A 26,290-nucleotide genomic window follows, 5' to 3' on the forward strand; every position below is an offset into this window, starting at 1 on the left:
AGTGGCAATAACAATCTCAACAAAGAAAATGGAACAGTGACTAAAAAATGGTAGTAGTAGTAGTTCATGTCGTAGCAGGGCGCTGCAGGGCGTTACAGTATGCAGCGTGGCAGGACGCATTTTGGAGCCTCCCTAATCCCAGGAAACATGCTGGGGGAGAAAGAACATAAGGACTCCGGGGAATGACTCCCCAGAGCTAGGTTAATAACAGGCATTTCTGGGACACGGATGCACACAAATGGAAAGATAGAGGAGAGAGGAGCTCAGTGTGTCAAAGGAAGTCCCCCGGCAGTCTAAAACTATTACAGCATAACTAAGAGACACAGGGTAAAGAGAGGAGGCTTGTCGGGCTGGCAGGGAGGGCAGCAGATGGGAGGGCAGCTTGGGACTGTTTAGTTTGAATGTTGGGTTGAAGGATGCTTCACTCATTTAAATTTTGAAATGGCTGGTTGGTTAATTGGTTTTATGATTGTTATGACTGTTATATGATATATTTGTGGTTGGTTAGGTTGCTGGGTTAGATGGTTGGTCATTTTGTGGTTTCATTTTTGGCTGTTTATATTATTATTACCTGTACAAGAAGAGTGTGAACTCTCATCCTCCCTGGTCAAATTCACACAACATTTATCTTTCATCTCAATGCACTTTCTATCTTGTAGTTTTAGCACAGGAAGTTGATAATCCCGATACTGGTTTAACCATGTGTTCCATCTTCCGTCTGCACCAGGCTTTGTCTGCCAGTTTAACCCAAGAACAGAAGTACATTGTGGACAGGATGGTGGAGGCCCATCGACTGTACAGAGCACAGGACAGCGGCCACTGCAGGGTAGGTCACGGTGTGGAAACAGTGTTGGACTAACAAAAACCCAGTTGTGTGTTTTTTTTAATGTTGCCCTCATGGTTTCTTGTCTGTGTCTGCTCAGTTGTTTGAGTTTCCCTGTACAGAAGAAGTGGGGGGCTTGTCTGATGTTTTATCACCCCACCTGCAAAGACTGCTACAGTTTGCCAGGACAGTGCCAGGTAAAATGGACGGGATGATGTGACATTCAGAATCTACAATCTGCTTTCTGCTGTATTCACTGGAGAAATAAATCTATAATCTAATAAATGGGAAATATTCTGGAGATCAAAGAGAGGTGATTTAAACGGTTTATTCCATATTGGATTACCAGAATGATAAATGATAATACCACATTAACAGTAGGCCATTTAAAAAATAAAACTTTTAACAGGAAGAACAGACCGGTTTGTTTCATTCACCCACGACTAGCAAACTGCCCCATGAACAAATCTTGTGATTCTGGATATTGTAACGTCCCACAGTTATAGAGTTTAGAGAATGTTATATTTGTAGATCCGAGACAAAACAGACAGAAGGGTGGAACTCAGAGAAAAAGTCACACAGCACAGTTAGGCTACAGATATTCCAGAGCCATGGTAGATAGATTCTAACTTGCGCAAACCTCAGTCAGATAAGTCAAGCAGACTAGACTAACATGTTCAACTAAACAACCCCTCTGTCCCTGGACTCTCTACTACTAGGGGATGGAGAGGGGGATGGGCAGGTTAACAAGGACAATGCATTTTGGGATGAGATAGGGTTCCCCTCATATCGCCTACTGCACATTTAAATAAAGACTTGCAAGCTTGTTGGAATACTGCCCTTGTGACGTTTTGTATTTGATTTACAAATGGCACTTTTTGCTTGATTATAATAATAAAAACTACAAGATAAAGAGTGAAGAAGGGACATAAATAAATAAGTACAGAACGGTATAGATGTATGTACTGCCACCCATCGTGATTGCGTGTTGAGTGAGTAATGACAACACACACGGAGAAAAAAACATCAAATTCTGTAATTTAATCAACACTCATTGGCAATCCTGAAACTTGAAGGAGCATATACTGTATATAAAAACAAATAATGATATTCCCCTAACAGGTTTTGACCTCCTGGATTTTTCCGACCAGAGTTGTCTCCTGTGTGGGTCTTCACTGGAGATCATGTTTCTGATCTCAGCTCAACAGTTCTCCCGCAACCCATCAAGCCCCTGTCCAGGTGACTACACCGGCACACACACTTTTATGATTCATACTAGCTCAGTCTGATATTTGGTTTTTAAAAATCCTTTATTTTTCTCTGTTATCAGCCCTGCAAATTTTCAGAACGACAACACACAACTGGCTGAGAAATGCAGAGTCTAAGGAAAACATCTACAGTAGGACGCTGGTCAACTCAGGTGAATCCAGACACACACTCACTCAGAACATAAAATTAGATCTTACAGGTTGTGGAAAAAAAAAAAAAAAAAGTCAAGGTATTTTACAAAAGACATGAACAATTTCCCATTCGCCGGTGTAAACAGGTGGCAGTGAGGATCTCCTTGGGCCGGTGCTCAACTTCTTCCACAGCATGGCGACGCTGCGGGTGACAGATGTGGAATACACCCTGCTCACTGCAACAGCTCTTCTCTGCTCAGGTCAGACCAGGAATCTGCACGTTTGGTCTGAAATAATTAGAGGTGTGACGAGATTAAACGTGACGAAATTTCTCGTCGAGGTAAAGGGTAAAAAGTGTCTCGCAATATCAGTGCACGAGTGCAGGGCAGCAGTCTTAAAATTAGCATAGAACATCCCCCGGCCGTTCTCCTAAGTTGACTCTGAGTTCACTTTTGCAGAGCGATTGGAAGAGTGGAAGAAAAAAGCTACCTGTAAAACCCACCCAACTTTTGCAGAAAACTTCAGCAAAATTTAAAAGTTTCTTGTTTGGTGCAAATTATTCCACGTAGCTGTCAGTCTAGGCCCCCCATTGCTAGCAGATGGGTCTGACCCAACATAAACCGCACTACCCCTACCCACATGATGCACCACACCTGACCTTAACCCCAAGATCACAGGTAGGCCTACTGTGAACAACAAGCTCTTTAAGCTCTTCTGAATGCCCACAGATTCACGAAATGGATCACAACGAGCTGAGGACGAGAGCACGGACCGCTAGCTGGAAGCACAAAAAACCTAAGCGTTTCACTCCAGACCCTGTCGGGTGAGGAAACATTAAAGAAAATAGATTTGTTATTGACACTCCAAAATTACGAGGAGTCCAAAGAGTGTTGGAGGAGTTGCTGGTGCCCTATTAAGACAAGCCATTTGGTGTCTTGGATATGGATTTTGCCTTCAAACTGTTTGCGTCATTTTTCGAGAGACAAACAATCAGAAAAGCATGGTTCCGGGACTGCATACTGAATCCTAAATACGGGATACCAGTTTTAATATATAGACGAACAGGCAAGCAGGGGATTATAATGGACGACGGGTGTTGGAGAATGTTCAGCTTCGGCAGCTTTGCCTATATGCTAAAATAGATCATGACTGAGGAAGCCTAGTGCCGAGTCCATAGCAACTAGTTCACATGTTGAATTTGTTATTACCCAGTGGGCTTTGTTGAATGGTCACAATGTTTTATTTCATGTGAATACTAGTTTACTAGAGGATTGGGACTTGTAGCAAGTCTGCATTTAGTTTCAATGTTTATTGTGTTTCCACAACAATGTTAGTGAGTAAATTTACTGAAATGGCCACAATAACAGTGGGGGGTGATGAATAAGATGAGAAGGCGGAGGTTAAATCATGTATGTCATGGTTGTAAAAATAACAATTTCTATCTGTACGTCTTTGTCAAGTGAAACCAGAACAGAAAGCATCAAATCTTCTTGGAGAGGGTCATGCCTTTTTTTCAAATGTATTACTGGCGAAGGGAGAGTCAAGTCTGTTTTGACTAAAGATCCCATAACTCCTCTGGAAGCCCCTTAAATAAAAAAGAACAGTCCCTAACTTTACATTTAACAAAAACAAGCAACGAGAAATGTTCTCCCTTTATCCTATAATGGTCATAATTTGATACAAGAGTAGCCTACTACTTTGTTTAGTGCTGTAATTTTAATAAAATGCAGAGGAGAAAATAGAATCTGTCTTCACAAAAATCATCTGTTGAGTGTTTGATGGTAATTTATTTGTGCTTCAGAACGTAATATATGTGAAACAATAGTCAAATGCGCTTTATTTCTCTCTGTATGCGGTACAATGACAAATTCCCTTTACAAAACATTTGGTCTCAACTACTGCCCGAAAATGCTTGGTTATGTTGTAACCTTGGTTCTCTGAGTGAAGAGACTCTCCCTCCACCATACATATGGAATAAGTAGTGTAACTGTTAGTTATACAGGACTAGACAGTCATTTGAGTTTATGGCAAAACCTTCCAGTGCTCGATTTTCATTTTGTGACTTTTGATTTTACAGTCTTATTTCTCCTTTGAAGTTTTCTGCAAAATAGTGTCAAAATCTGGTCTCGATCTCATGAACCCAATTTTGCGTCTCTTCTCATCTTGTGAGCTGGGTGTCTCGTCGAACCCCTAGAAATAATCCAATCAGCAGTCAAGTCAAGACATGCAAATGCTCAATTCAATAAGCATAATAAACCGATCTGGAGCTCTTCAGCAGGTTGTGATAGTAAAATGATGTGTCGGAATTGTTTACCCAGTCTGTCTCAAAGGGTCTGACTATAAACCTCATCAAGGCTTAAAATGGCTCCATAGTATGACAACTGACAACAAGTTCACTCATGTAACCCATTTGACTTTTTATATCCAGTGGCTGTTTGGAAACATGAATGCATCTGTGAATCCAAACGATTCCTTTAAAACACAAAAAGCCACCAAGCGCCCTATCCTGCAGTGTTAACAGTAACAAATAGTTTGTGAATACTCTATGATTGGTATTGATTGGTATGAGGTTCTCAATTGTTATGATATACTATACTATAATTTTCTTTCACATTTTTAACATATTATAGGCTACTAAGATTATTTTATAAACATTAAGAAATACTATACTATGAATTTTGACTTATACTAAAAAATATTGTATGAATTGTTAATGACTATGCTATGATTTTATAAAACATTTTTTATGACATACAATAGTATGACTTTTTCATTACATGCTATTTTGTTACATTTTATGGCATACTATACTATGACATTTTTATGACATCATTTATCAGAGACCAGAACTTTTCCACACTTGTAGATCGACAGGTGCATAGGAGGAGACCATGGGTCCACAATGCAAACCTTTACATTTTTGAGATACTACACTGTTTTTTATGATTTTTTTATGACATTTAATAACATACACCATGATTTTCTGCAATTATTTATGACCTACAATATTTTGATTTTTGTTTGCATTTAAAAAAAATTGACATCTATGGCATACTATACTACAGTATGTCATTTTTATGACATGCATCAAAGAGCACACTTGTTGATTGACAGGTGCGTAGGAGACCATGAGTCAACTTGACTATGCAGAACAAAAGACATCCTGCACACTGTCCTCTTCATTTGCAGTCAGAGATATTGAACAGTTTCAGTACATCAACCATCAGGTTTTTTTTCAAAAAATGTCCTGATGGTCTCTATTAAATATTAAATATCTATTTCTATGTTACGCCAGCTCTGTGTCCCTGTCCTGCAGATCGTGCGTCCTTGCAGGCTGCCGGCTGCGTTGAGAAGATGCAGGAGCTGATCCTTGACCTGCTGTCCAGGGTGTGTGGGGCCCAGGCTGGAGCTGCGCGAGGGGGCCCTCAGAGGTTTGGGCGCCTGCTGGGTAGACTGACGGAGATACGAACCCTCCATCACAACTACCTTGTCCTAACGAGACAGCCGCATGGACACTGATGGAGAGGACACACTGAAAATAGCGAATACCACCACTATCATCTCTGGCCAGTTTCATGTTTGAATTGAAGGACTTGATGGTCCTGTATGTGCTGAGAAATTTAACAAAAACATCTTGACAATGCAACGTTCACCTGATATTGACTGGACTGTGTTGGATTCTTTGGTTTTACACATAATTTTATAGGTCTTTTCATAACTGTTGTATACAGTACTTTTCACTATGCTGAGTATTGTTAAAATAAAACTAAAGTGCAAACTGTGTGATAGCTGGAGTTCATCACTTTCTGACTAAAATCAGGGACTAAATGGAACTTACTTTCACCACACCAAGCTCTTCAATAGAGCTTGCGCTAATGGTTTAACTTCCTGCTTGTAATAATCAAATATTAGAAGAACATCTCACTTTTGGTTGTAAAAAGAAAATACACAAATCTGCAGTTAAGTATCCCCAAAATATTTTTAATAGAGCAATAATTTCCCACAATGTGGGAATACTGATTCAGACAAAATATTTGGTGAGCAGGTAACATATGCAAGTAATACAAGATAATAAAAGATGTATTTTTCATTAATAAAAATCGGGCTCTACACAATAAATAGAATCTTCTGGGGGTCAACAGTGAATGTTGGTGGTTGGTAATGAGTAAAATCAACACCAAACCATATGAAATCATCTGTTAAAATGTTGGCTTCATGTTTTTAAAAAGCTCACTCCATTTGTTTTAAATAAGATTTAATTCTCAACTTTAACCAATATAACTTTATTTCTATAGTTTTGTCTTCCTTAAATAAAATATTTCTCTTTGTATCAAAAAGAGAATTTAAATACAAAGAACAGTGGCTCATTGTGTTGTATGAAACACACACACACACACACACACACACACACACACACACACACACACACACACACACACACACACACACACACACACACACACACACACACACACACACACACACACACACACACACACACACACACACACACACACACACACACACACACACACACACACACACACACACACACACACACACACACACACACACACACACACACACACACACAATACTGCAGCAAATCAGGAATTATTTCATCTCTATAATTATACACAGCGTCACTCTGCCCCTTGTGGGTTGATTGAATTACGCATTTTAAAACAGCAACATTAAATTAAATTGGGTTTAATAATACAAATACATATGTACACAAAGTGTGCCTTTATAATATACAATTGTCTTTGTAAAAGATTAAAATGTAAAAAGCTATTGTATAAAAGATGGCAGCGATCCATTCACACGTCTCCTGTGTTTCATATAAACATGTCAAATCTCTTTTCTGACCATTTGATTCCTTGGCAGTAGCATTATACAAAATAGAGGGGAATTCTTTTGAATTGGATCCAGACACAGCTTTAACACATCAAGGTAGAGTAAGCAGATACCTCGATGCACCCCTGAACAGGGATTTAACGCTTACCGACTGCAGCAAATGAACGAAGGTAACTTCATTCAGATCTGGAGCTCCACAACGACACAAAAGCAAACACCACTGCTCTGTGTGTCAGACACTAGTGGTTTGGTAACAGACTACAGTCCAGGACACTGTGCTGAGCAGCAACCTCTTTAGACCACAGTGTGAATACAAATTCAACTCGCAGTAGGACCACCTGCTGCCTTAAGACCAAAGAGAAATGCATAGTGGCTGTCTGTGGGTGCACACAGGGCTCACCGTTGCCCTCTACAGGTAGTTGGAGGCCACAAAGCCATGGCTGTGGCTGACTCGGCTCTGGTGCATCATGGCGCGGTCGTATGCCACCTGGACGGACTTACGGATGCTGGACTTGCGGCCCTCCATTATGCGCAGCTTGTCCGCTGTGTCTTCTACACCCAACGGTGTCAGCTTATCACGTGGGAGCCACTGCCTACAGTACCAAAGACACAGAATGATGATTAGCACTTTCAATGCTTTACACCCATTTGCATCATTTGGACCTATATGTGTTCAAAGTAAAAATATACATAATAAAAATAAACCAAATTCTCATCTTTTATTTACAAAAAAAAATCATGTTTTTTTTCTAATAGGCCAAACAACAAGTTGTCTGTTTTTTAGAGCAGCAGCTTTGCTTCACCCAGCTGAAGTGCACCTGCTCCATGTGGGTCTCACTATGGCAGGAGAAGCACTTGCACTCAATTTGGGCATGTCTGTCTGTCCCTCACCATGTTCGCTTGTTGTCAAAGAAGAGCACAAGGTAGAGCCTCTCGTTGGTCTCCTCCTGCCTCTGCTCCCCCAGACAGAGGACCTCTTTGGGTGGGACAGGGATGGGCACCCCGTTGTGCAGCAGGCCCTCCTCAGGCATCTCTGGGTCAATGATCTGGAACAAACGCACAGTCGATCTCACAAGAAATGTAGGTTTGTTTCTAACACTGCACTCTCACACAGCTGTTTTATGAGATTGAAATTCTTTATATGGAAAAAACCCTTGCGATGAACCCATCTTGTTTTCAAGGGGACGGTCCTAGGGAACTCCCAATTTTTGCTTTTTCTAGATTTGGTTATATCACTGTCCTCACTTAACTCACTTACTTAAATTTCTCAAAATGTGGTTTGGTGTAAGCTGCAGAATTGAGGAGCTACAGCATTTGTTGACAGCTCATATTAGTTGGTGCTTCAGTAATATTAGAACAAAGGATTACCAGCGCAGGATAGGAGGGATATCCCCGACACTTGGCCCACACCAGATCTAGAGGCTCCAGCTCCGTCCCATCCTCAGACATTTGGCTGCTGATGCCTGCTAAACAGTGAACAGTGAAATCATTTTAAGGATAAAAAATGAACAGGACACTCAGGCATATATATTCCCAATGAGGTTCAAGTGTTATATTTGTAACATAAAATGTCCAAAGCAGGAGAAGGAAAAAAGAATGTAATGCAATAATGCACAGCAGAAAAGCTATTTAAATTCAGGTGAACTTGAAAACATTTAAATAAAGACATACCAGTGTAATCTGAGTCTCCGTTGACTATCTCCAATAAGGGAACTTTGGAAAGAGCTGGTTTCCCGAGGCTTCGCTTGGGTGGTGAGCTGCTGTAAGACAGCACATTATATTGTCAATGTCTTGCCAATCATTACAATAACCAAAGAACTGCTGACAACAGATAGACCATGTCTTACATTTCTTTGTGCAGGACTGGACAAGGGCTGTACTCAGAGTCTGACCCGCCGTCTTTGTGCTTGTTGAAGCCATTGGTCAGTCCTAAAAGCAAATGAAGGAAATCTCAGAACAGTCTTAGAAAACCAGGTGGAAATTAGATAGAAAAGGACACATCAAAGCATAGATATCTTTAGTCTCATCTCGGTCACAATTAAAACACTGCAGTACAGAGCTAGAACAACAATCCGTGCAAAGCAGCAATAATCACAGAGAATGGAGTATGTGGTTGGGTAAAAGCCTGTTCTGAAAACAAGAATGTAGCTACATTTAACATTACTTTATAATACAGACGTAACAGCTGCAACTGCACTTGTAAAAAGCAATACATCCCTTTACATGTATTTTCTGTCTGACACGTTAACTGGTAGCAAATATGAAATCGGAAGTTAGCACAGTTAACAAGCATCCTATGTGATCATATCCTAGTACTTGTCTTCAGGGCCAAGAGTAGTCAGGTCTAAAACACCACCCTTACTATTGTCATTACTAAGTAAAGCTACTAACCACTTTCCAGTGTATGATTTGGTGTCTTCTCCAGCTCACTATCTGAGCACACGTCTCGACTGGGGGTCCATTGTTCATTGAGGATGGGGGGTCCTGGGCTTTTCTGTGGGGTCTTGGATGGAGTGGACAAAGGTGTGGTGGATGGGGTACTGGCAGTGGAGTTGGGTGTTGTTAAGGCGTTACTTGCATTGTTGTCCTGCTGGCTTTTTCCGTTCTGCAAAGGACTGTCTCTCTCTCTGAACAGCTTAGCTCCATTTTTTGCTTTTTTGAACAATACAGAGGTTCGTCGTCCAACTCCCCCAATGGTCGGCCGTGGGGGGGTGCTGAGCTCTGGTAGGCCGTTGGTCACCGCCTGTCCTTCACTGTGCAAAATGGGAGGCGGCGCCGGCAGCCACTCCTGTGCTTTAGTGCAGTTAATATTCTCTGTGGGGCTGTCTGAGAGGTCACTGTCCAACTTTAGGCGTTTGCAGGGCCAGCTGGCGGACTGAGGCTCCCCTGTGATTGGTCGCAGGGTGGGAGGCTCCAGAGGTGTGCCCCCAAGTCGTGGAGGAGGAGCCGGCCCTGTAGGTTCCAGTGTTGGGGGCGAAGTGGATTTGAGGTCTTCTGGAAGATAAGAGGAGAAAAATTCATTTAAACTTCACTCTGTGTTTATTTCAACTGATTGTCCATTTAGTATGTAGTGTGATGTGGTGGTGTAGTGTTCATACTGGAAAATGGTGTCACTTAATAATGGTTTACATTTCATTCTAACAGTATAACCACAATCTAAAGGGAGTTATTCTTTAGATATGGAGAACCTTATCAAGACGAGTGAATACATAACTTTGCTCTCACAACTGTACACCAGCAACATGGTAACATGGCAGTAATTTATGACTCAACTGACACAAATCACAGGTGTTCTGCTGTATTCCTCTACAGAGACTGCTTGACTGGACTAGCCTGTAGTCAGAAGTGGGATGACATGGCATGACTGTGCGTGGCCAATGGAGAGTGGTGAGTCCATGAGAGTGATGTATAAAAGAGGTGCAGACATAGAGGGCACTGGGAGAGAGTAGTTGTGAGGCAGCCATGGCTAACGAGACTCTGTTGGCCCCTACTTACTAGACTGGAGACAGTGGGGTGGTTGGGGTTGGTGCGTGGGGGGGACCCTGGCTCAATTACCTGAGGACAATGTTCTGTTAGCTCATGTTCACAACTGGTCTCATTGAAAAAAAAGAGGCTTTTAAAGGTTCATGCATTGGCAATTTCATACTGTTCAAGGTTCAGTGCTTTTCATCACCCACCTTTGTCCAAAGACAAAAGGCTGGTATCTGGCTTGGCGTCTTTGTCATCATTTTCCTCGTCATCTTCTTCCTCATCGTCTTCCTTCAAATGTCCATTTTGAAGGCTATGGCGGGGATGTTGGCCCTGCCTGTAGCGGATGTTGTTGATCTCGCGACGAAGTAGGCGGATGCGTCGAGTTCGGGCGCCACTGCATCTCATTGAGGTGACAAAGTCCAGCTTTTCCAACAGCTCCTTCAGCTGTTCCTCCACGGTCATATGAAGACGGTTGTCTGGATCCAGAATGCTGTCAACTGGAACCAACAGGAAAGAGTTAGGCTAAGAGTGAAGGTAGCATACTTTTTCCATGAAGGTACAACATGAGTTTAAGGCGAGACACGGCAGGCAAGAACATTGTTTTGTTTTTTTCACTGGTCAATTTTGAGATTTTGGGCTATTTGTCTTCAATAACATGTCTTCTTTCAGATACACAAAATACACATTTAGGCCTTTCTTTCACTACACTTTGTCTGTTAGCGTCTGTTAATTTCTCCAAAATCAAAAGTTGCCATTCTAAATCATCATCCTGCACAGCGATCGCTCTCTGCACCCTGTCTTCACATATACTGTTAGAAAGCTCTCTCTCCTCTAAAAAGTTGTCTGATCTAAATATGGTCATTTTCTTTTTATCAGCAACAATCATGAAAGTAAAATTTAAAAATGAAATTGTGACAACGGTGAATTGAGATCGCTATCACGATTAATTGTGCAAACCTACTTCCTTGAAGAAAAAATATCAGTCTCTACTATATAGACACAACAACCTGACATCTCAACATAAGAGCAATATGCAAAATAGGACATGCAACACCGCTATTTATTGGTGTCTACACCAATTTGCTATCATCATCATTTAAGAAGGAAGCAAAGGGCGCTGACGTTCCTGATACCTGTAGGAACAGACAACTTACTTTGCTTAACTCCTCTCATTTAGTATTGTTATATAGATTCTCTGTCAGAGGTACACAATGGCCATTAATATATTAGACTGTATAGTCTACGATTATTATAGACAAACTGTGTACACTTTTGGAGAGGCTGCATTTTGTTCTCAGCACTCTCTAGAATTTAAAATGAGTGAAAATAGTAATAATTTTTATTTTGGTAAACAAACACTTAAAACTAAGTCAAAACCTAGTATAAAGATGGAACATCTGTGGTTAATATGCTAAATTGTGGCCAACTTGTTACAGGGACAGTCAGCTGTGGTTTCTGTGAATCTAGATATTAAATGTTCATCTCTAGTGGTCCCAATAATGTTGGTTTGTTGTGTAAACAAGTTGCACATCACATGACATGGTAAATATACATTTGAGACAAGTAATTGAGGACTATTTAACAATTACTCATCTAAGGTGTTGTTGTGTAATTCATTTTTCTGTGTTAAACAGACCAAACCATCGTAAAATAAATGTTTGTATGTGTGTGTATCTGTGTGTGTGTGTTCACATCCGGTGTGAAGAACCCCACTGTGACTCACCATCCTCCCAGGTGCAGCTGTAAAAGTCTCGTTTCTGCAGTGAATCTGAGAGGTGCATGCCAGTGCTCAGGTCCAGGCCAGTGTTGGTGGCTTGGCGTTGGGCATGGCGCAGTATGGCTCCTCCTAAGTCTCTAAGACGCAGCGCTACTCGGTGGAAGACTGTGTCCTTGCTGTTGTAGAGGAGGCAGTTGGACACCATCAGGTTAAAGTCAGTCTCTAGGTCGGCCACTGAGCGGTAGGCATGACTCTCTAGCTTAGAGCGCATAGAGGAGAAGTCCATGGGTTGGCTTATGAACTCCAGGTAGTCTGGGACCTGAGAAAAAGACATTAATCCAAAAGTTAATGGGACAGAAAGTGGACACATATTAGCCGATGAATCCAAATTAGTGGAAGTGAAAAAGAAGAAAAAGTTCTGTCTTCAGTGGTTCTGAAAGTAAAAGCCCCCTTCATTTATTCCAAAGACAAGGTTACATGCTCCACAGTTGGAGCACTTTAAGAGCTTTGCTGGACATTAACCTCTCCTAAATAAATACAAAAGATTAAGAACTATTAGAAAATATGTGACTTCGATAAAAAGTCAAAGCCTGTGTACATAGAAACCTTGGGGGCAGTAACAACGGTGCTTCTTAGGTGTGGCGCTTATCACTCCGCCCAAGTAGCAGCGCTTCAGCTTCTGAGCGTATAGTTCCCAGTTTGTATACAGTTAGAAGATGGCTGTGTCTCACGTGACCTTGTTATTTGTACATGCTGTGACTATACAAATCACAACATGTAAATAGGAACATATTGGCATTATTCTGTCACTTATTGGGAGCAGTAGGCTAGTTGAAGCCTGTTATCTTCAACATCTGTGGCAAGCTAGCGGCGGGTGTGCCAGACAGATATGACACGCACAGAGATGAGAAGGGTATGCATGGACTAACTCTATGGTCTAACTCTGGGGGATAAGCTAAAGCCCCAATAAGTCAGAGTTTTACTTTAAGTAACACTGAGCATGTCATTTTAAGAAATATTTGAAATTAGAATACATAATTGAGAAAAATACAGGGCCCACCCATTTCACAACTCTATATAACCTGTTCGCATACATTTGGTCTCTGGCAACTTGTGTTGTAACAGTGAAATGTCTGACCTCCTTGATATTGACTGGCTGTGCAAAGATCTGAGCTGTGTCCTTCTCCTGTAGTTGGTCCAGAGTGGAACGGAGCAGCATCAACATAGGGGTCAACTGCATCTCCAGAGCCTCCTGGTGAACTTTGACCTGCAGTTGTCAGATGATATGCATGTGTGTCACCATATGTAGAAATTGCAGCAATAAAGGTTTTACAAACTGCCCAAAGGCTAAAGAGAGAACAAGAGAAGCAAGCAAATTTCTCTAAGAAGAATGGCTACAAAATATCAATGAAGCCCTTATCTGGTCAGATTTCAACATCCAGACCCCTGTCCAGTACGTATTATAGATGGCTTTCTCTTTTAACCTCTTAACAATCTGTCCGACATACTGTCTTTCAAAGGCTGCATATTGGTATCATATAAAACAATCTAAGAAATCTATAACATGCTAGCTTGTCCGTCGGACAAGGGGTCTGAATAATACGCTCAAATGTTGCTACATTTTGGTGAAGGAAAAACAAGCATTTGGCCATCTTCTAAGCAACCCCACTGTATAAAATGACCTGTTGTGACCTTGAGGATAACCACAGCCTTAGGAAATTTTACAAACACAAACTACAGATCTAGGGCTTTCAGAGGATTTATGTCTTTAGGTTGATTAATAATAAGGGGGTTTCTAAGAAGTTTCTAGAAATGCGGCATCCAAGCGCTGAAAAATTTAATTCGTACAAAAATCTCCCAATATCAAATATTTTTTATACTGAATCACAGCATTTTTGACAAAATGTCAAAATGTTTGACAAGGTCTTTTTTGGACCTTTTGGAGGGACATTTTTTTTTTTTTTAAATCAATTTTCAAGTGGTACAACAAATCATATCAAGCCAAAAATTGCGGCAACAATTTATGAGTGCTTAATGTTCTAAGCACTTATACACACTCAAAATGTATTTTAATTATTATTTAATTTTGATTTATGAATAGATCAACTTGATGCAGTGCTGACTTGCATCTCAAATTAATCTTCAGGTTCTCAGCCTCAGATGATGGCTATCTATGTATTCAACTGTTTCTTGACCTTTTATCTACTCCTGAACATCCGGTCCCCTACACCTCTAAAAAAAAACTTCATGCTTCAAAAGGTTAAAGGATATATTAACAAGCCTGAAAATAAAATACAGTTAGTCGCCATGCCTGTGAGCATGTGAGATTCATCTGTGCATCTTACCTGTTCTCGTTTAAGTTTCTCCCTCTTGCGGATGAGCTCCACCAACAGTCTGGCTTTTTCAAGATCATGCCGCAGCTTTTGCCAATATCTCAGCGCTTCTCTTTCAGCAGAAACCTTCTCATCCACCTCAGGCTACAAAGTGCAACGCATTTTTTTTAGCTTTATTGTGTAAAACACTGTATCAGAAAAGTATTTAAAGGCATCAGTTTAGCACGACCGATAAAGGAATTTTAACGCCAATACCGATACAAATATTTCGTTATTTAAAAATCCAATATATTGGCATATATTTATAAACAATAAAATCCAGAAACGCATATCAAAACAAACAGATTTCCCTAACATGAGTTATTTGTAGTTAAGTTCCGATAAATAAAATGTATTAATATATAAACTTAAGATATGAAACTTAAAGTCCTATGAACAAAAACACAATAATAAAAATTAAAAAAATCTGTTTCCAACAGGGACATTGTAGAGCGCCGTCTGGTGGACAAACTATACCACGCCAACGCTCATAACATGGTTGACGATCCATTTTTATTTAAATATTAATTTGATCAGAATCATTTATTTGTTATTATAAATAATTCTGATGAATTAATAATAATAAAAAATACAGATGGTTCAGGAAATATTGTTTGGGCTTTTATAGTTTGTTAGGACAATGGCTAAAATAAAAACATTTAATACCATCACAAATTTTTTATCATCAGAGTACAAAAATATTTACATAGTACTAAGGCTGTAGTACTGGTCCTTACCCTAAGCTCTTCAGTATTTCTTTGGGATTGGAAGTTAGAGTGCAGATGCCGAACCAGCGGCACACCGTTCCTCGACTGACGCTTCAGTAACCAGTAGTTATGCAGCCTCTGCATGAATTGTTTTTTTCTCTGAAAGAGGATTCCTTTACAGATGATGTTCAGCCTGCGAGACAAAGATAGATGCAGACGGTCTTACTATCAACATGAGTGACATCAGTTCAGTCATCTCTACTCGAAAACGGTTTCTTTAATTGTACGCTTATTTTAACTGGCTAGTATCACATCCTAAAATTGGTTATTTTATAATGAACAACAGATCAAACAACATTTTTTGTATTCAAAATAAAATAAAATCAAACCTGCTTGTGGGTATCTGGGGCACGGTCACTTGTGGTGAAGCAGTGTGTTGCGCTGTTGACTCGGTGCTCTTCTTTCCTTTTTTTTTATCCATCTTGGCATCATCTTCAGACTTCCTGCCTTTTTTTGGTGTTTTAGGGCCCTCTGTGTATGCACTCCGTCCTCTACTAGCCCTCCCTCTGCTGCCAACCACTCTTCCTTCACTCTCCTCATCTGAGAGGGCCTCCTGTCCTGGTGGTGAGTGGGCCTCACAGAATGCTGTCTTCTTAACAGAGAATGTGGTCCCGTTAACATTTGTCTCTCGCACAGGATCAATCTTCATAAACAAGCCAGCACGCTGAGCACATGTGACGTGAAACGCAGTGTAACAGTTGGCCTTGTGGCACTGAATTGATGCACCACGGCCTTTCTGCTTGCACAGGTAGCAGGTCAGCTTCCAGCGAGCTGGGGGGATGTTATTGACACCTTCCACTGGTTCCAGAAATACTGTGTTGGCAAAGCAGACTTCAGGGATCCAGATGGCACACACCACATGCGCCCAGCGGCCGTCACTTGTTTGCTTAAAGGCTCCGCCACGGTTCGGACATAGAACACAGTCAACAGGTTTCTGAGCAGACTGGAGGCAGCAGCGGCACAGCCACTGGCCCTCGGGGATGTAGGGCACACCGTAACACTCCTGGTGAACAGCCAGGTTACAGGAGTCACAGAAAAGGATGACATTGCTGTTAAGGCACTCATCGTCCAGGCACACGCAGCAGAAGGCATCGTCGTCAATAGCACCTTGAGAGGGCGTCCGGCTGCGGGCTTCCCGGTACGCCTCCTCCTCCAGCCGGTCAACCAGCAGCTCAAAGGTGTCTGGTGTGACAGCTGAATAACCCTCTGACGTCCGGCCAGCATTGACCATCTCCAGCCAAGCAGTGTCCTCTTCGTCCAAGTCATATTCTGCCTCAGCTTCCTGCTCCTCGGCTAAGCGTTCAATGTAACGGTAATATGCTGTAGGCAGAGGAGGTGCTTCGACCGGTGTGAAGGTTTCTAGCACATGAAACTTAGGTTCAGGGAGGGTCATATGCTGATGGTGTGATGTGCTAAACTTTTCCGGTGTTTGCAGATGAGAGTTGGGGCAGTGGTTCTTGGAAGGTCGTGGCGACTTGACAGGAGGACATTTGGAGTCTTTCCTTCGGCCTCTGAGTGAGACAGATTTGCAGACTGTTTGGGCACTGCTGGTGGGAGATGAGTGCTCACTGTTCTCCTTGTTACTGTTACACTCACTAATGTCCTGAGCCATCATCTCATCTTCAGTAATGACCTCCAAGGGCTCCAGAATTGAAATGCGGTGAAGCCTACCATCCAGTTCCACTTCTACCACCTTCTGGGCCTGGGAGTAAGACAAGGTTTCTCTGTTTGGAGATGTTTTGAGGCTGTAAGGGGATGGAGATCGCTGGCGGGCACCCCCACGCCCGCCAACTGTCCCATTGGACTTCTTGACATCAACTCCACCTCCTGCGGCCACCTGGCCTTTTCGACGTGGCTTCCTCATAGGCCACGAATCACACTTTACCTCCTGTTGGTTTAAAAGGAAACGAGTATGAGGAAAAAAGTGTTGTTGTTGGACTGTAAATAAAAATAATAATTACAAAAGGGTATTTTGTACAAGAATAAGCATTTGATAGTGCTACAGTAGAATATGAAAACGTTATGCCATTATATTACCCTTTGAGGATAGCCCTCTGTAATGATTCATACATGACATTGCCCTTGCTAATATTTTGGTGTTTTAGTTTGCTTTTGTTATCTTGATTGTGTGGCAATCTCTTATTGTTATCTAGCTTGTTTAGTTAATTTATTTTCCCCTTGTGATAATTTTATATTACAAGGCTGAGAAAAATCTAAAGCAATAAAACTAAGGCCTAAATACCATAACTTGAATTTATTGTGATAATTAGCCATTCAAAGCATCTCTGTTGCATTTTACTGGAAAATTTTATTAGACTGGGGTATGTTCATTATCACCTGTAGGATAACATTCCTTCACAGACACAGACACTCAATCCAAATAGCTAAATGCATAGACCAATGTATTGACAGCTGGCCAACTGTCAAGCTGAGGGGCACTATTTACTGTCAATAGACACAAGGCTAGTAAAGAAAAATGATCTTCAGATTATTCTCGACTTTATCTCATAAACTGTTGGCAACGACTAAGGCTATCCACAACACAACGGGCACATCCAATCAGCTTTCAGAAAAGTTTGACTGATCCACCTCAGAGCCAATCAGCTTAAGAAAACCAACAGCCCATGTCCTTATTTAGGGAGTAAATGGTCAGCCATATTTACTATTAAAAGCTCTTCGGATTAAATTTTAAAGAGTTTTGTACTGCTAAAGCAGTGCTTAATACTGTGCAATAGGTATAAGAAAGGCACAATATTAATAGAATAGCGGTACCCTGACATAAAAGTACAGAGTAAAGTAGGTAACATTACAGATATCAGAAGCTAACGTGCTAACTTTTAAAGATGGGCAGAACTAATGTTAGCTGCCTTGTTATAGTTTAACGTTGACAATACGCATTACAAGTTTAACCGTTGCTAGCCAAAATGAGGTCAAATTTCGGAGCCACTCTACAATAAATAAACAGTACGTAGCTAACTTAAGCCAGCTTACCTATTATGGCAGCTGACAGACACAGGTAGCTCGACAGCCGCCGGTCTGAAGCCGCTTCTACAGTAATGGTTGCCTAGCCAGCCGCCTTACTTGCTGTACTCGCGAAGCTAATACTGTTAGCCAGCTACTATTTGCTGGCACAGTCGGTATGTTTAGCTAGCTCTTTTATACCGTTTACGTTTCTTCACAACACGGCGTTTGGGAGGCAAGGAGTCAATTCCAAAGTTTTACTGAAAACACGAGTAGTATATTTGCATTAATAATCTGAGAAACAGCATATCGTCGACTCAATTTTGTGAGAAGGAGAAATACTAGTCCCCTTCGGCTAGCTGTTTGGGATCCTGAGTATGTGCTAGCCAAATCAATATTAGTAAAAGTAAAAACAGAACTTCCGGATAGATATTTCAAAATAAAGTCCTTATTGGACCTTGTTTCACAATTAAAACAGCTAAAAAATAATTATATTTAACATGAGCCTGAATTTAATTTCACCTAGTTTTCACAGAATTTGAATGCCATGTCGATGCCGGTCTATGACAAAAGGTGGTACTTGTACTTGGATGAGCAGTATTAGATAGCGGCCTAGGTACTTGGGAGCTGCACAGTACAGAGATACTCTTTCCCAAGCGTTTTATTTTACAAATGTGTGGTCTGTTGTTGCCTTAGTCTCGCATTGTCAGGCATATCTCCACAGCGCCTAAACGCACTCTTAACTAATGTTCTTAAAGTATTTTTTATTGCTTTTAAATAGTATTTTCCCCTAATATTCTAGGGCTGTATAATGTTTGATCTCATTACATGCAATTATAGGGGATATAATGTTCAGTGTTTGGTTGTCTGATTTGCTTTGAAATTATGCAATCATTTATAGACTTACATTTTGTTGCTTAAGCCTTTCTTTGGGACATTCTTTTGAAGTTAGTCTTGATAAATGAAATAGCTGCACAAAAGGAGTTATACCAGCAATATGCTTTTATTTTGATGCCAAAATGGCTCATTTCCGCTTTTATGGTAATCTGTGGACACCTTTACTCTCTGTGGTTGGCACAGTCGTTTGATACAAGTTAACCCGCCCCCTTTACGTCATCAGGCCTGATTTTCGCGCGCAAGGTATTCAACAGTGCAATGTAACACCCATAGACTGAATATTAGTTTTTAATTTAATAATATACAGTCTATGAACACGTCATAAATTAATTTTGAATGGGATTGATATGGTAGACAAAAATGTGATAATAAATTCGTCATATCTTTCAATTTAGAAAAATATTAATTCCTAGAGGGAAATTCTATTGGGGATCTTTAATTCCTGATTTTAATTGGAAAAGAACGTGGTTGTTACCTAGTAAATACTGCATTACAAATAAAGTGAAGGAGGTTCAATTAAAATTCTTCATAAAATATACCCCGTACTGTAGCTAAATATGCAGACATAAGTAGTGTTTGTTCCTTCTGTGGTGATACGGATGAAGCACTATCACACCTATGTTTTGAATGTGAGAAAACTAAAACATTTCTCTCTTACTTAAATAGTCACCTTTTTGATCCACCTTACTCTCTTAGCGTAAAAGATTTTATGCTGATAATACACTTTGAAATACATAGTGAACTTCTTTGTTTTGCAAGGTAAGTTTTTTTAAAATTCATGAACAGAAATGGCAAAAAGGACAGCCTTCCTTCCAGGTATTCAAGTTAAAAATATATTTACTCCTTAAATCACTTCATATGATTAAAAAAAACAAAAAACATGAACGTCTTCTGTGTTTCCTCTACACAGTATGGAAATTCTGATCAGTTTTCCTCTTTGTTTTGTATGTGATCTGTTTTTTATGTTAGTTTTGTTGTATGTCTTGTTTTTGTATGGAAAACTGTATTGTCATACCATTACAGTGTATGTTTTGTGTATTTGTGTCTTTATCAAGTATCAATAAAAACTAAAAACAATTAAATAAAAAAGGTATTCAACAATGCTTATCTGTATTGCCCTTAGTACAGCTTTATCCAATCTACACACTCACACACATTCACACATTCACACTCAAAGGCAACATGTACAGGATGATCCCCTTCCATGAAGATGATACAATTAGTTAAACAGAATAACCTTAACCTTAATAAATTACCTCTGTGCAATATTATACAGCACACAGCAGCCTCTAAATGTACCAGTCAAGTACATATTCAAAAGCAGCCCCATACTGGGAAAGATCCACACGGGTTGGTCATAAAATTGTGTGAAGTTATTTTAGTAATTAAGTGAAGAACTACAAAGTGATACAAGCAGAGACAAGTGTAAACAACTAGTTGCTTTCAGCATCATACACACCTTCATGGTCACATATTCCAGCTGACACTGGTTACACATTGGAGATTCACACAGTTAACTGATAATTGTTTTTGGCCTTTGCTGGTCCGGTCTTCAGGGCATTCAATGGCAAACTCCAGACTTTCTCCCTTTATAATAATTTTTATGAAGAACGTATAAACTTTTTTTTTTTTTTACCTCAAGACTGCACTAATTTTAATGACTTCAATTCAATTCAATTTTATTTATAGTATCAATTCATAACAAGAGTTATCTCAAGACACTTTACAGAAAGAGTAGGTCTAGACCACACTCCAGAATTTACAAGGACCCAACAGTTCTAGTAGTTTCCTCCAGAGCAAGCAACAGTGCGACAGTGGCGAGGAAAAACTTCCTTTTAGGCAGAAACCTGGGACAGACCCAGGCTCTTGGTAGGCGGCGTCTGACGGGCTGGTTGGGGTTAGTGGAAATAACAAAAATAGAAAAAATGACGGTAGATTTCAGTTGGCTATTAGTGAGGCCAGTCTTCAGTCAATCTCGGGCAGCAACATTTACTATTTGCCGCAAAAACAAAACGTTGTACACATCTTGTCTTATTGTTTAATTGTAAAACAATATTACAGTAAATCCTGTGACATTTGGTCACAATACATTTGCAAAACGCAACATTCACTGATAGGGAGTATGTAACTTAAGGAGCAATCCACACTTAGGAAACAATTGCACAAAATAATCAAATATAACCACTCATCAAAATCTAAATATATCCAGGGTAAAAGAAATAAAGTGAATCCATGGTTGGAATTTACAAGGGCACCATTGGCTGTATGCTGTGTAGGTCAAGGCATCAGCGCTACAAGACATTTGTCAGGTCACGGAGATATAGTCAGCGTGTTTTTTCTCTTGGAGTCCCGCCGTGGGAACGGCACAAAGCTGTTCACCTCTCTGAAGCATAACCCTGTGGGCAAAAGGGGGAAATCATTTGTTTTCTGCATAGGGTGCATGTCCACAACTCCAACAATAATTTAAACAGAAAGCCAATAAAAACATATTACATTTTAACAAAAATGATTAAATACCACATGAACAGAAGACCTAAAGAGGAAGTTTGTGTACAATACAAAACAATACAATATGGCCTACATGGTTTACACTTAAAAAAAAGAAAACCTCCACATTTCAAAAGCATGACAATAATACAGTTAAATTTAAAAAAGCCTCTTTTCTGACAAATCTGTAAAATAACTGTAAATAAATGAGATAACTGATAAGTATCTACACAACTCAAATCTGCACATAGGTTATACTGTGACAGTTTCTTTAAATATGTTTTCTTATTGTTTTTCACTTACGCTTCCACTCATCCAGGGACAATGTGGCGTTGTCATAGCTGTCATCATATGGCGCAGGTTTAGGTAAGTCGTCTGGGTCCCTGAGGCTGTCAAAATATGGGTGCTCCAGAGCTAGTTCGGCTGTGGGTCTCTCGTCTCCATCCAGAACCAGCATCTTCTCCAGCAGGTCAATACCTGCAAACAGTCAGTGAAACAAAATAATGCAACAAGTTGATCAAAACTATCAAATTGTATATCAGTCCATGTTTTACTGAATTAAGCCAGGTTGTTGCAAGTTTTTCAGAAGCAGGAGATTAAATTATGCATAGAAGTCCAAAGTACTATTTGTTTTGTGCCTATTAAATGTAACAATTTAAGTTGTTTACAAAAGATACAAAGAAGAAGGAGTTCTACTACTGCCAGATACATTACATTATACCACATAGAGAAATTGTCCTGTTCTAGACCTACCTGGTACTGTTTGTTTAGAACAGTACGCGCAACATCTTTCATGAAAAGGGTACAAAGAGAGTCATCACATCATTCAGAGACAGAAAGCAGCAAAATGAACATGCTAAGAAAATGACAGATAATTACTGTTAACTGTTACTGACACCAACAAGCATTTGATGCCAAACTGCTGTGGTGGACCAGCTCTGTGGACAGTAGTAAGACTGTACTTGTGCTGAATGTGTCTGAAGAGTATTATAAATGTAGAAATGAAAAACATGTGGCTCAGTCAAGCTTAGAAAAAAGGCAGTGGCTAAACTCACCCATTGCACTGGCTCTGGGGAACAATGTTGAGAAGTCTTTTCTGGGATAGCGAGGAAGGGCCTTCACATAGGTTTTGGCCTGTGTTGTTTAAAGATGAAAGAAAAAATAAAATTAAGCATGGAAAAACAAATTTGACCAGATTATAATGTAAATCAAAGCAACAGCTCATACTTTCATACAGATTTATTCTATGGTCATGGAATGATTCAAAGTACATGCATTTTAACTGATCAAAAACTGTAACTGAGGATGTCACTATTGCCTTAATGAATATATATGCAGTAAAAATCACTTATAATAAACTACTTCATATTCTCCAAAGACAAAATTTGATTGTTAGCTATGAGCTTACAAATCATCTGATTCAGTCGGCAGACGATACAGATGTTTTTGCAAAATGTAATGAATCATTCATTTAAGTTAAGTTCACTGAAGTTAAAAGATATTCTGCACTAATTTCATTGTTTGCTTTGCACCTTGCAAAAATGATATGGATGAACTGAATAGGTAAGCAATACATTTTGAGATTGGTGCACATTTTATTCCACTTATTAGGTGTGTTATAATAGTAGGATTATAATATACATACTACTACTACTACTACTAATAATAATAATCATAATCATACTCATAATAGGTAAAGATCTTAACTTTCAGACAGACTGATTGGTAAAGATAAGTTGTAGTATTTCTTGTGGTTCCTTGTGGATAACATGTTAATGTTTTATTTCCATGTCTTTCAAGTGCTCATATTATGTTTTTTGGCTTTTCCCCTTTTCATTATTGTGTTATATATCCTTTTTGTGCATGTTATAGGTTTAAAAAGTGAAAAAGCCCAAAGTCCACCCCAAATGGACTTATCATCTCCAACAGTAAACACTGTTCACACACTGTTCCAAACAGCTCTATTGTAGTCCAGCCTTTACTTCCATGACAAACGTGTGTCACTTTGTAACACACAGTAATTTGTCCTACCTCTGGACTGTCCAGCTTCTGTATGAAGTCTGCTCCAGGTACTCCAGTCACTTTCATGATCTGAGTCAGCTGGTCCATGTCTGGTAATAAAGGGTTACAATTAAGGATTTTTTTAACCCTGGTGGTTCAATAAGCGCGTGTCCTCTCAGAAGCAGTGAAAGGTAGGGTTTCCATACAGGTCCATGAAACAGAATAATGAAGGAAACTAAGCCACAAGTGACAGCTTTATTTGCTAGGAGACACTATGTATAAGTAATGGGCATTGAGTGCAAAAAAAGTATTTAATATAGTGCAGCATTAGCTGCACTTGATTCAGCCAGTAGAAACATATTTTTGCTGCATGTAATATACTGTGATTGCCATTTGTGTTCCATTCTACACCTGAATTAAAGTGCCCATTATCAAATCACTCTTTAATCAAGTGGCTTTAATCACCTTCATATTACAAGGATTTAATAAAGTGATATTAAAACTTGATGTGTTGTCATTTCAAAATCCTACAGTACATATACATGTCCTTATACTGATAATCTCATTTTCTGGCATTACACAAGTCTCAAAAGTCCAATTAACCGACAAGGCTGATGAAAGGATACAGTCTCTCCCTTTGAAAAGGGTTTTTCCATTGATCATTTCTGCCATGATACAACCCACAGACCAGATGTCCACTAGAAAAAAAGAAGAAAAAAAGTGAGTGAGAACCTAAGAAGAATATACATCAATGCGAGTTTTTTCACTTAAGCTCAGTGCAGTACAAATGAGGAAGGTGGCATTTATATGCCACAGCAGAGAGTTCCTCATCAAAACAGAGTGGAGAATCTATTGTGCTGTTCATATTGGGAATACTTGGTGAGTAATCCAATTTTACAAAGGGTGCAAACTTGCCAGAGTTGCATCGCATTCGGTAGATGCCGTTTATAAAATGCAAAACTACTCTCTCCTAAAGAAACATAAATCCTGAGAAAGTCAGTTTCATTGCAGTGACAGCTTTATCATTGTCATTGAGTCTGAACACTATCGGGCTACTGTCGGACCCATCTTTGTCAACTGCAAACAGATTAAAAGAAAAAAAAATATTTACTGTCAAAATGATACCAATGCAACTTCAAATCCATTTCACACATCGACAGGATTAGAAAAACTGCTGACCCATAAAGTGCCAAACAAGCCTCTTCTTAAAAAAATAAATCCCTGTAACTGGAGTTGGGATGTTTTCACACGACAAACAGCAAAAAGTTAGAGGCCAACTCAAAACTGAGACGACAGGAAGGACGGATATAATTTTCTTGCCAGTTTGGGTGTAGTGCATCCAGTTCAGAATGACCTCAGGTGCCCGGTACCAACGTGTCACCACGTAGCCTGTCATCTCAGCATCAGTACTGCGAGCCAACCCAAAGTCCAGGATCTGCATAGGAAGCCAAGAAACTGATCAGTCTGGAACATGAACACTCTACAGGACAACCTTCTGTAAAGTTATTTTATTGTTTGATAAGGTGTTACATGCTTGCCAAATGTGTGGACACTTAATGAACCTACAGACTGACATTGTCCACAATGTTTCCCATGTCTAAAGATATTTTCATAAATAATCAATAACATTATCTTAACACACAAAAATGTGTCTGTCTAGTAACAAAAACAACTGTTAGTAAATCAATATCTTATTACCCATTTATTACTAACTTGATAGTAATTCTTGTATTCGTTAATTTCTTTTTGGCTGAATATTTATTTATATATATATTTTGCTTCCGCAGCAACCCTATCATTTCAGGTTTGTCAAGTTTTTCGTGTGTAATCATTTAAAGTACAAACCTTCAGTTCACAGTCTTGGTTTACAGCCAAGTTTCCAGGCTTAAGATCCTGTAAAAGAAAAGGAGCTGAGTGATGGTAACTTATTGCAAATAGTGATTAACAGCAAATCATAGTATTTGTACTGTGCAGTAACAAAAGTGGGATTTGAAAGAGCCATAAGCCACAACACTTTCAGATTAGTACCCCTAAAACCAGTACGCACCTAAACAGTAGATCTGTTTTGCATTTCCAATGCAGACGTTACTCTTAAATGAAGGCGGGGTTGTCAACTATGTAAGAAGCATGTTGTTTTTAGTTTGTACATTGCTCAAACATGTGCTGGAAGCCTTAGACAGCCATGCGCTGAGAATTGATGGAGAGGAACGTCTACATCAAACACCATACTGCAGTGTTTCTAGCTCCACCTTTTAGTATTGAACTAGTGTGCTGGATACCTCAACAGAGAGGTAACAAAAAAACGGGACAGAATGGAAAAGTTCTATTGGTACCAGCCACAACATTTGACAATGGAAAACGCAAAAATAACCGTTATAATGTGTAACGAATTGAACTGAACCTTAAGCATGATTTATGGTTCTGCCGAGGCTCCCCGCAAAACTCTCGCCGTAGTCTACAAACATGGCCTAAAGTTTCTCTCTTTTTAAAAGAATAGCAGGGTCGCCATGTGTGTGTGTGTGTGTGTGTGTGTGTGT

The 26,290-nt window shown here is 39.8% G+C and overlaps 3 protein-coding genes across 7 annotated transcripts in view; 1 reads left to right on the top strand and 2 right to left on the bottom strand.

The window, feature by feature from the left end:
- The window catches only part of nr1h5 (nuclear receptor subfamily 1, group H, member 5), a 16,039-nt gene extending 9,603 nt beyond the window's left edge, over positions 1 to 6,436 (top strand). For 2 of the 3 annotated variants that reach the window (XM_032521993.1, XM_032521994.1), the window contains exons 6-11: positions 728 to 826; positions 924 to 1,020; positions 1,946 to 2,062; positions 2,154 to 2,243; positions 2,370 to 2,483; positions 5,519 to 6,436. In XM_032521993.1, the coding sequence (XP_032377884.1) occupies positions 728 to 826; positions 924 to 1,020; positions 1,946 to 2,062; positions 2,154 to 2,243; positions 2,370 to 2,483; positions 5,519 to 5,742 (741 nt within the window). In that variant the 3' untranslated portion in view covers positions 5,743 to 6,436. The remainder of the gene's footprint in view (positions 1 to 727; positions 827 to 923; positions 1,021 to 1,945; positions 2,063 to 2,153; positions 2,244 to 2,369; positions 2,484 to 5,518) is intronic. The other variant, XM_032521995.1, reaches the window with a different exon arrangement.
- Positions 6,179 to 18,772, bottom strand: brpf3b (bromodomain and PHD finger containing, 3b). Of its 3 annotated transcripts, none has more exons than XM_032521991.1 (13): positions 18,399 to 18,772; positions 15,737 to 17,295; positions 15,378 to 15,540; positions 14,614 to 14,745; positions 13,407 to 13,535; positions 12,275 to 12,587; positions 10,758 to 11,048; positions 9,472 to 10,071; positions 8,928 to 9,009; positions 8,752 to 8,840; positions 8,449 to 8,546; positions 7,972 to 8,126; positions 6,179 to 7,673 (listed from the first exon to the last, which is right to left on the bottom strand). In XM_032521991.1, the coding sequence occupies exons 2-13, from the start codon at positions 17,269 to 17,271 to the stop codon at positions 7,490 to 7,492; spliced, it is 3,771 nt and encodes a 1,256-aa protein (XP_032377882.1). In that variant the 5' UTR covers positions 17,272 to 17,295; positions 18,399 to 18,772; the 3' UTR covers positions 6,179 to 7,489. The 3 variants fall into 3 exon arrangements, with proteins under 3 accessions (XP_032377882.1, XP_032377881.1, XP_032377880.1); XM_032521990.1 differs by having other exon boundaries at positions 8,449 to 8,543; positions 9,472 to 10,074; positions 18,399 to 18,771; XM_032521989.1 differs by having other exon boundaries at positions 9,472 to 10,074; positions 18,399 to 18,771.
- A 2,517-nt stretch (positions 18,773 to 21,289) lies between these two features.
- mapk13 (mitogen-activated protein kinase 13) overlaps positions 21,290 to 26,290 on the bottom strand; it is an 11,130-nt gene continuing 6,129 nt past the window's right edge. The window contains exons 6-12 of the mRNA XM_032521999.1: positions 25,599 to 25,646; positions 25,074 to 25,188; positions 24,380 to 24,451; positions 23,784 to 23,863; positions 22,808 to 22,886; positions 22,056 to 22,229; positions 21,290 to 21,661 (exon numbers count right to left, since the gene is read on the bottom strand). Of these exons, the coding sequence (XP_032377890.1) occupies positions 21,576 to 21,661; positions 22,056 to 22,229; positions 22,808 to 22,886; positions 23,784 to 23,863; positions 24,380 to 24,451; positions 25,074 to 25,188; positions 25,599 to 25,646 (654 nt within the window). The 3' untranslated portion in view covers positions 21,290 to 21,575. The remainder of the gene's footprint in view (positions 21,662 to 22,055; positions 22,230 to 22,807; positions 22,887 to 23,783; positions 23,864 to 24,379; positions 24,452 to 25,073; positions 25,189 to 25,598; positions 25,647 to 26,290) is intronic.

The sequence above is a fragment of the Etheostoma spectabile genome, chromosome 7, assembly GCF_008692095.1.
Source record: "Etheostoma spectabile isolate EspeVRDwgs_2016 chromosome 7, UIUC_Espe_1.0, whole genome shotgun sequence".
Taxonomy (NCBI): Eukaryota; Metazoa; Chordata; class Actinopteri; order Perciformes; family Percidae; genus Etheostoma; species Etheostoma spectabile.

Coding starts and splice junctions, on each gene's coding strand:
- brpf3b (XM_032521989.1), bottom strand. CDS start 17,271: ATGAGGAAGCCACGTCGAAAAGGCCAGGTGGCCGCAGGAGGTGGAGTT. Junction 10,075..10,757: donor CCTTTTGTCTTTGGACAAAG/GTGGGTGATGAA, acceptor CTTATCTTCCAG/AAGACCTCAAATCCACTTCG. Junction 8,547..8,751: donor CGGAGACTCAGATTACACTG/GTATGTCTTTAT, acceptor TTCACTGTTTAG/CAGGCATCAGCAGCCAAATG.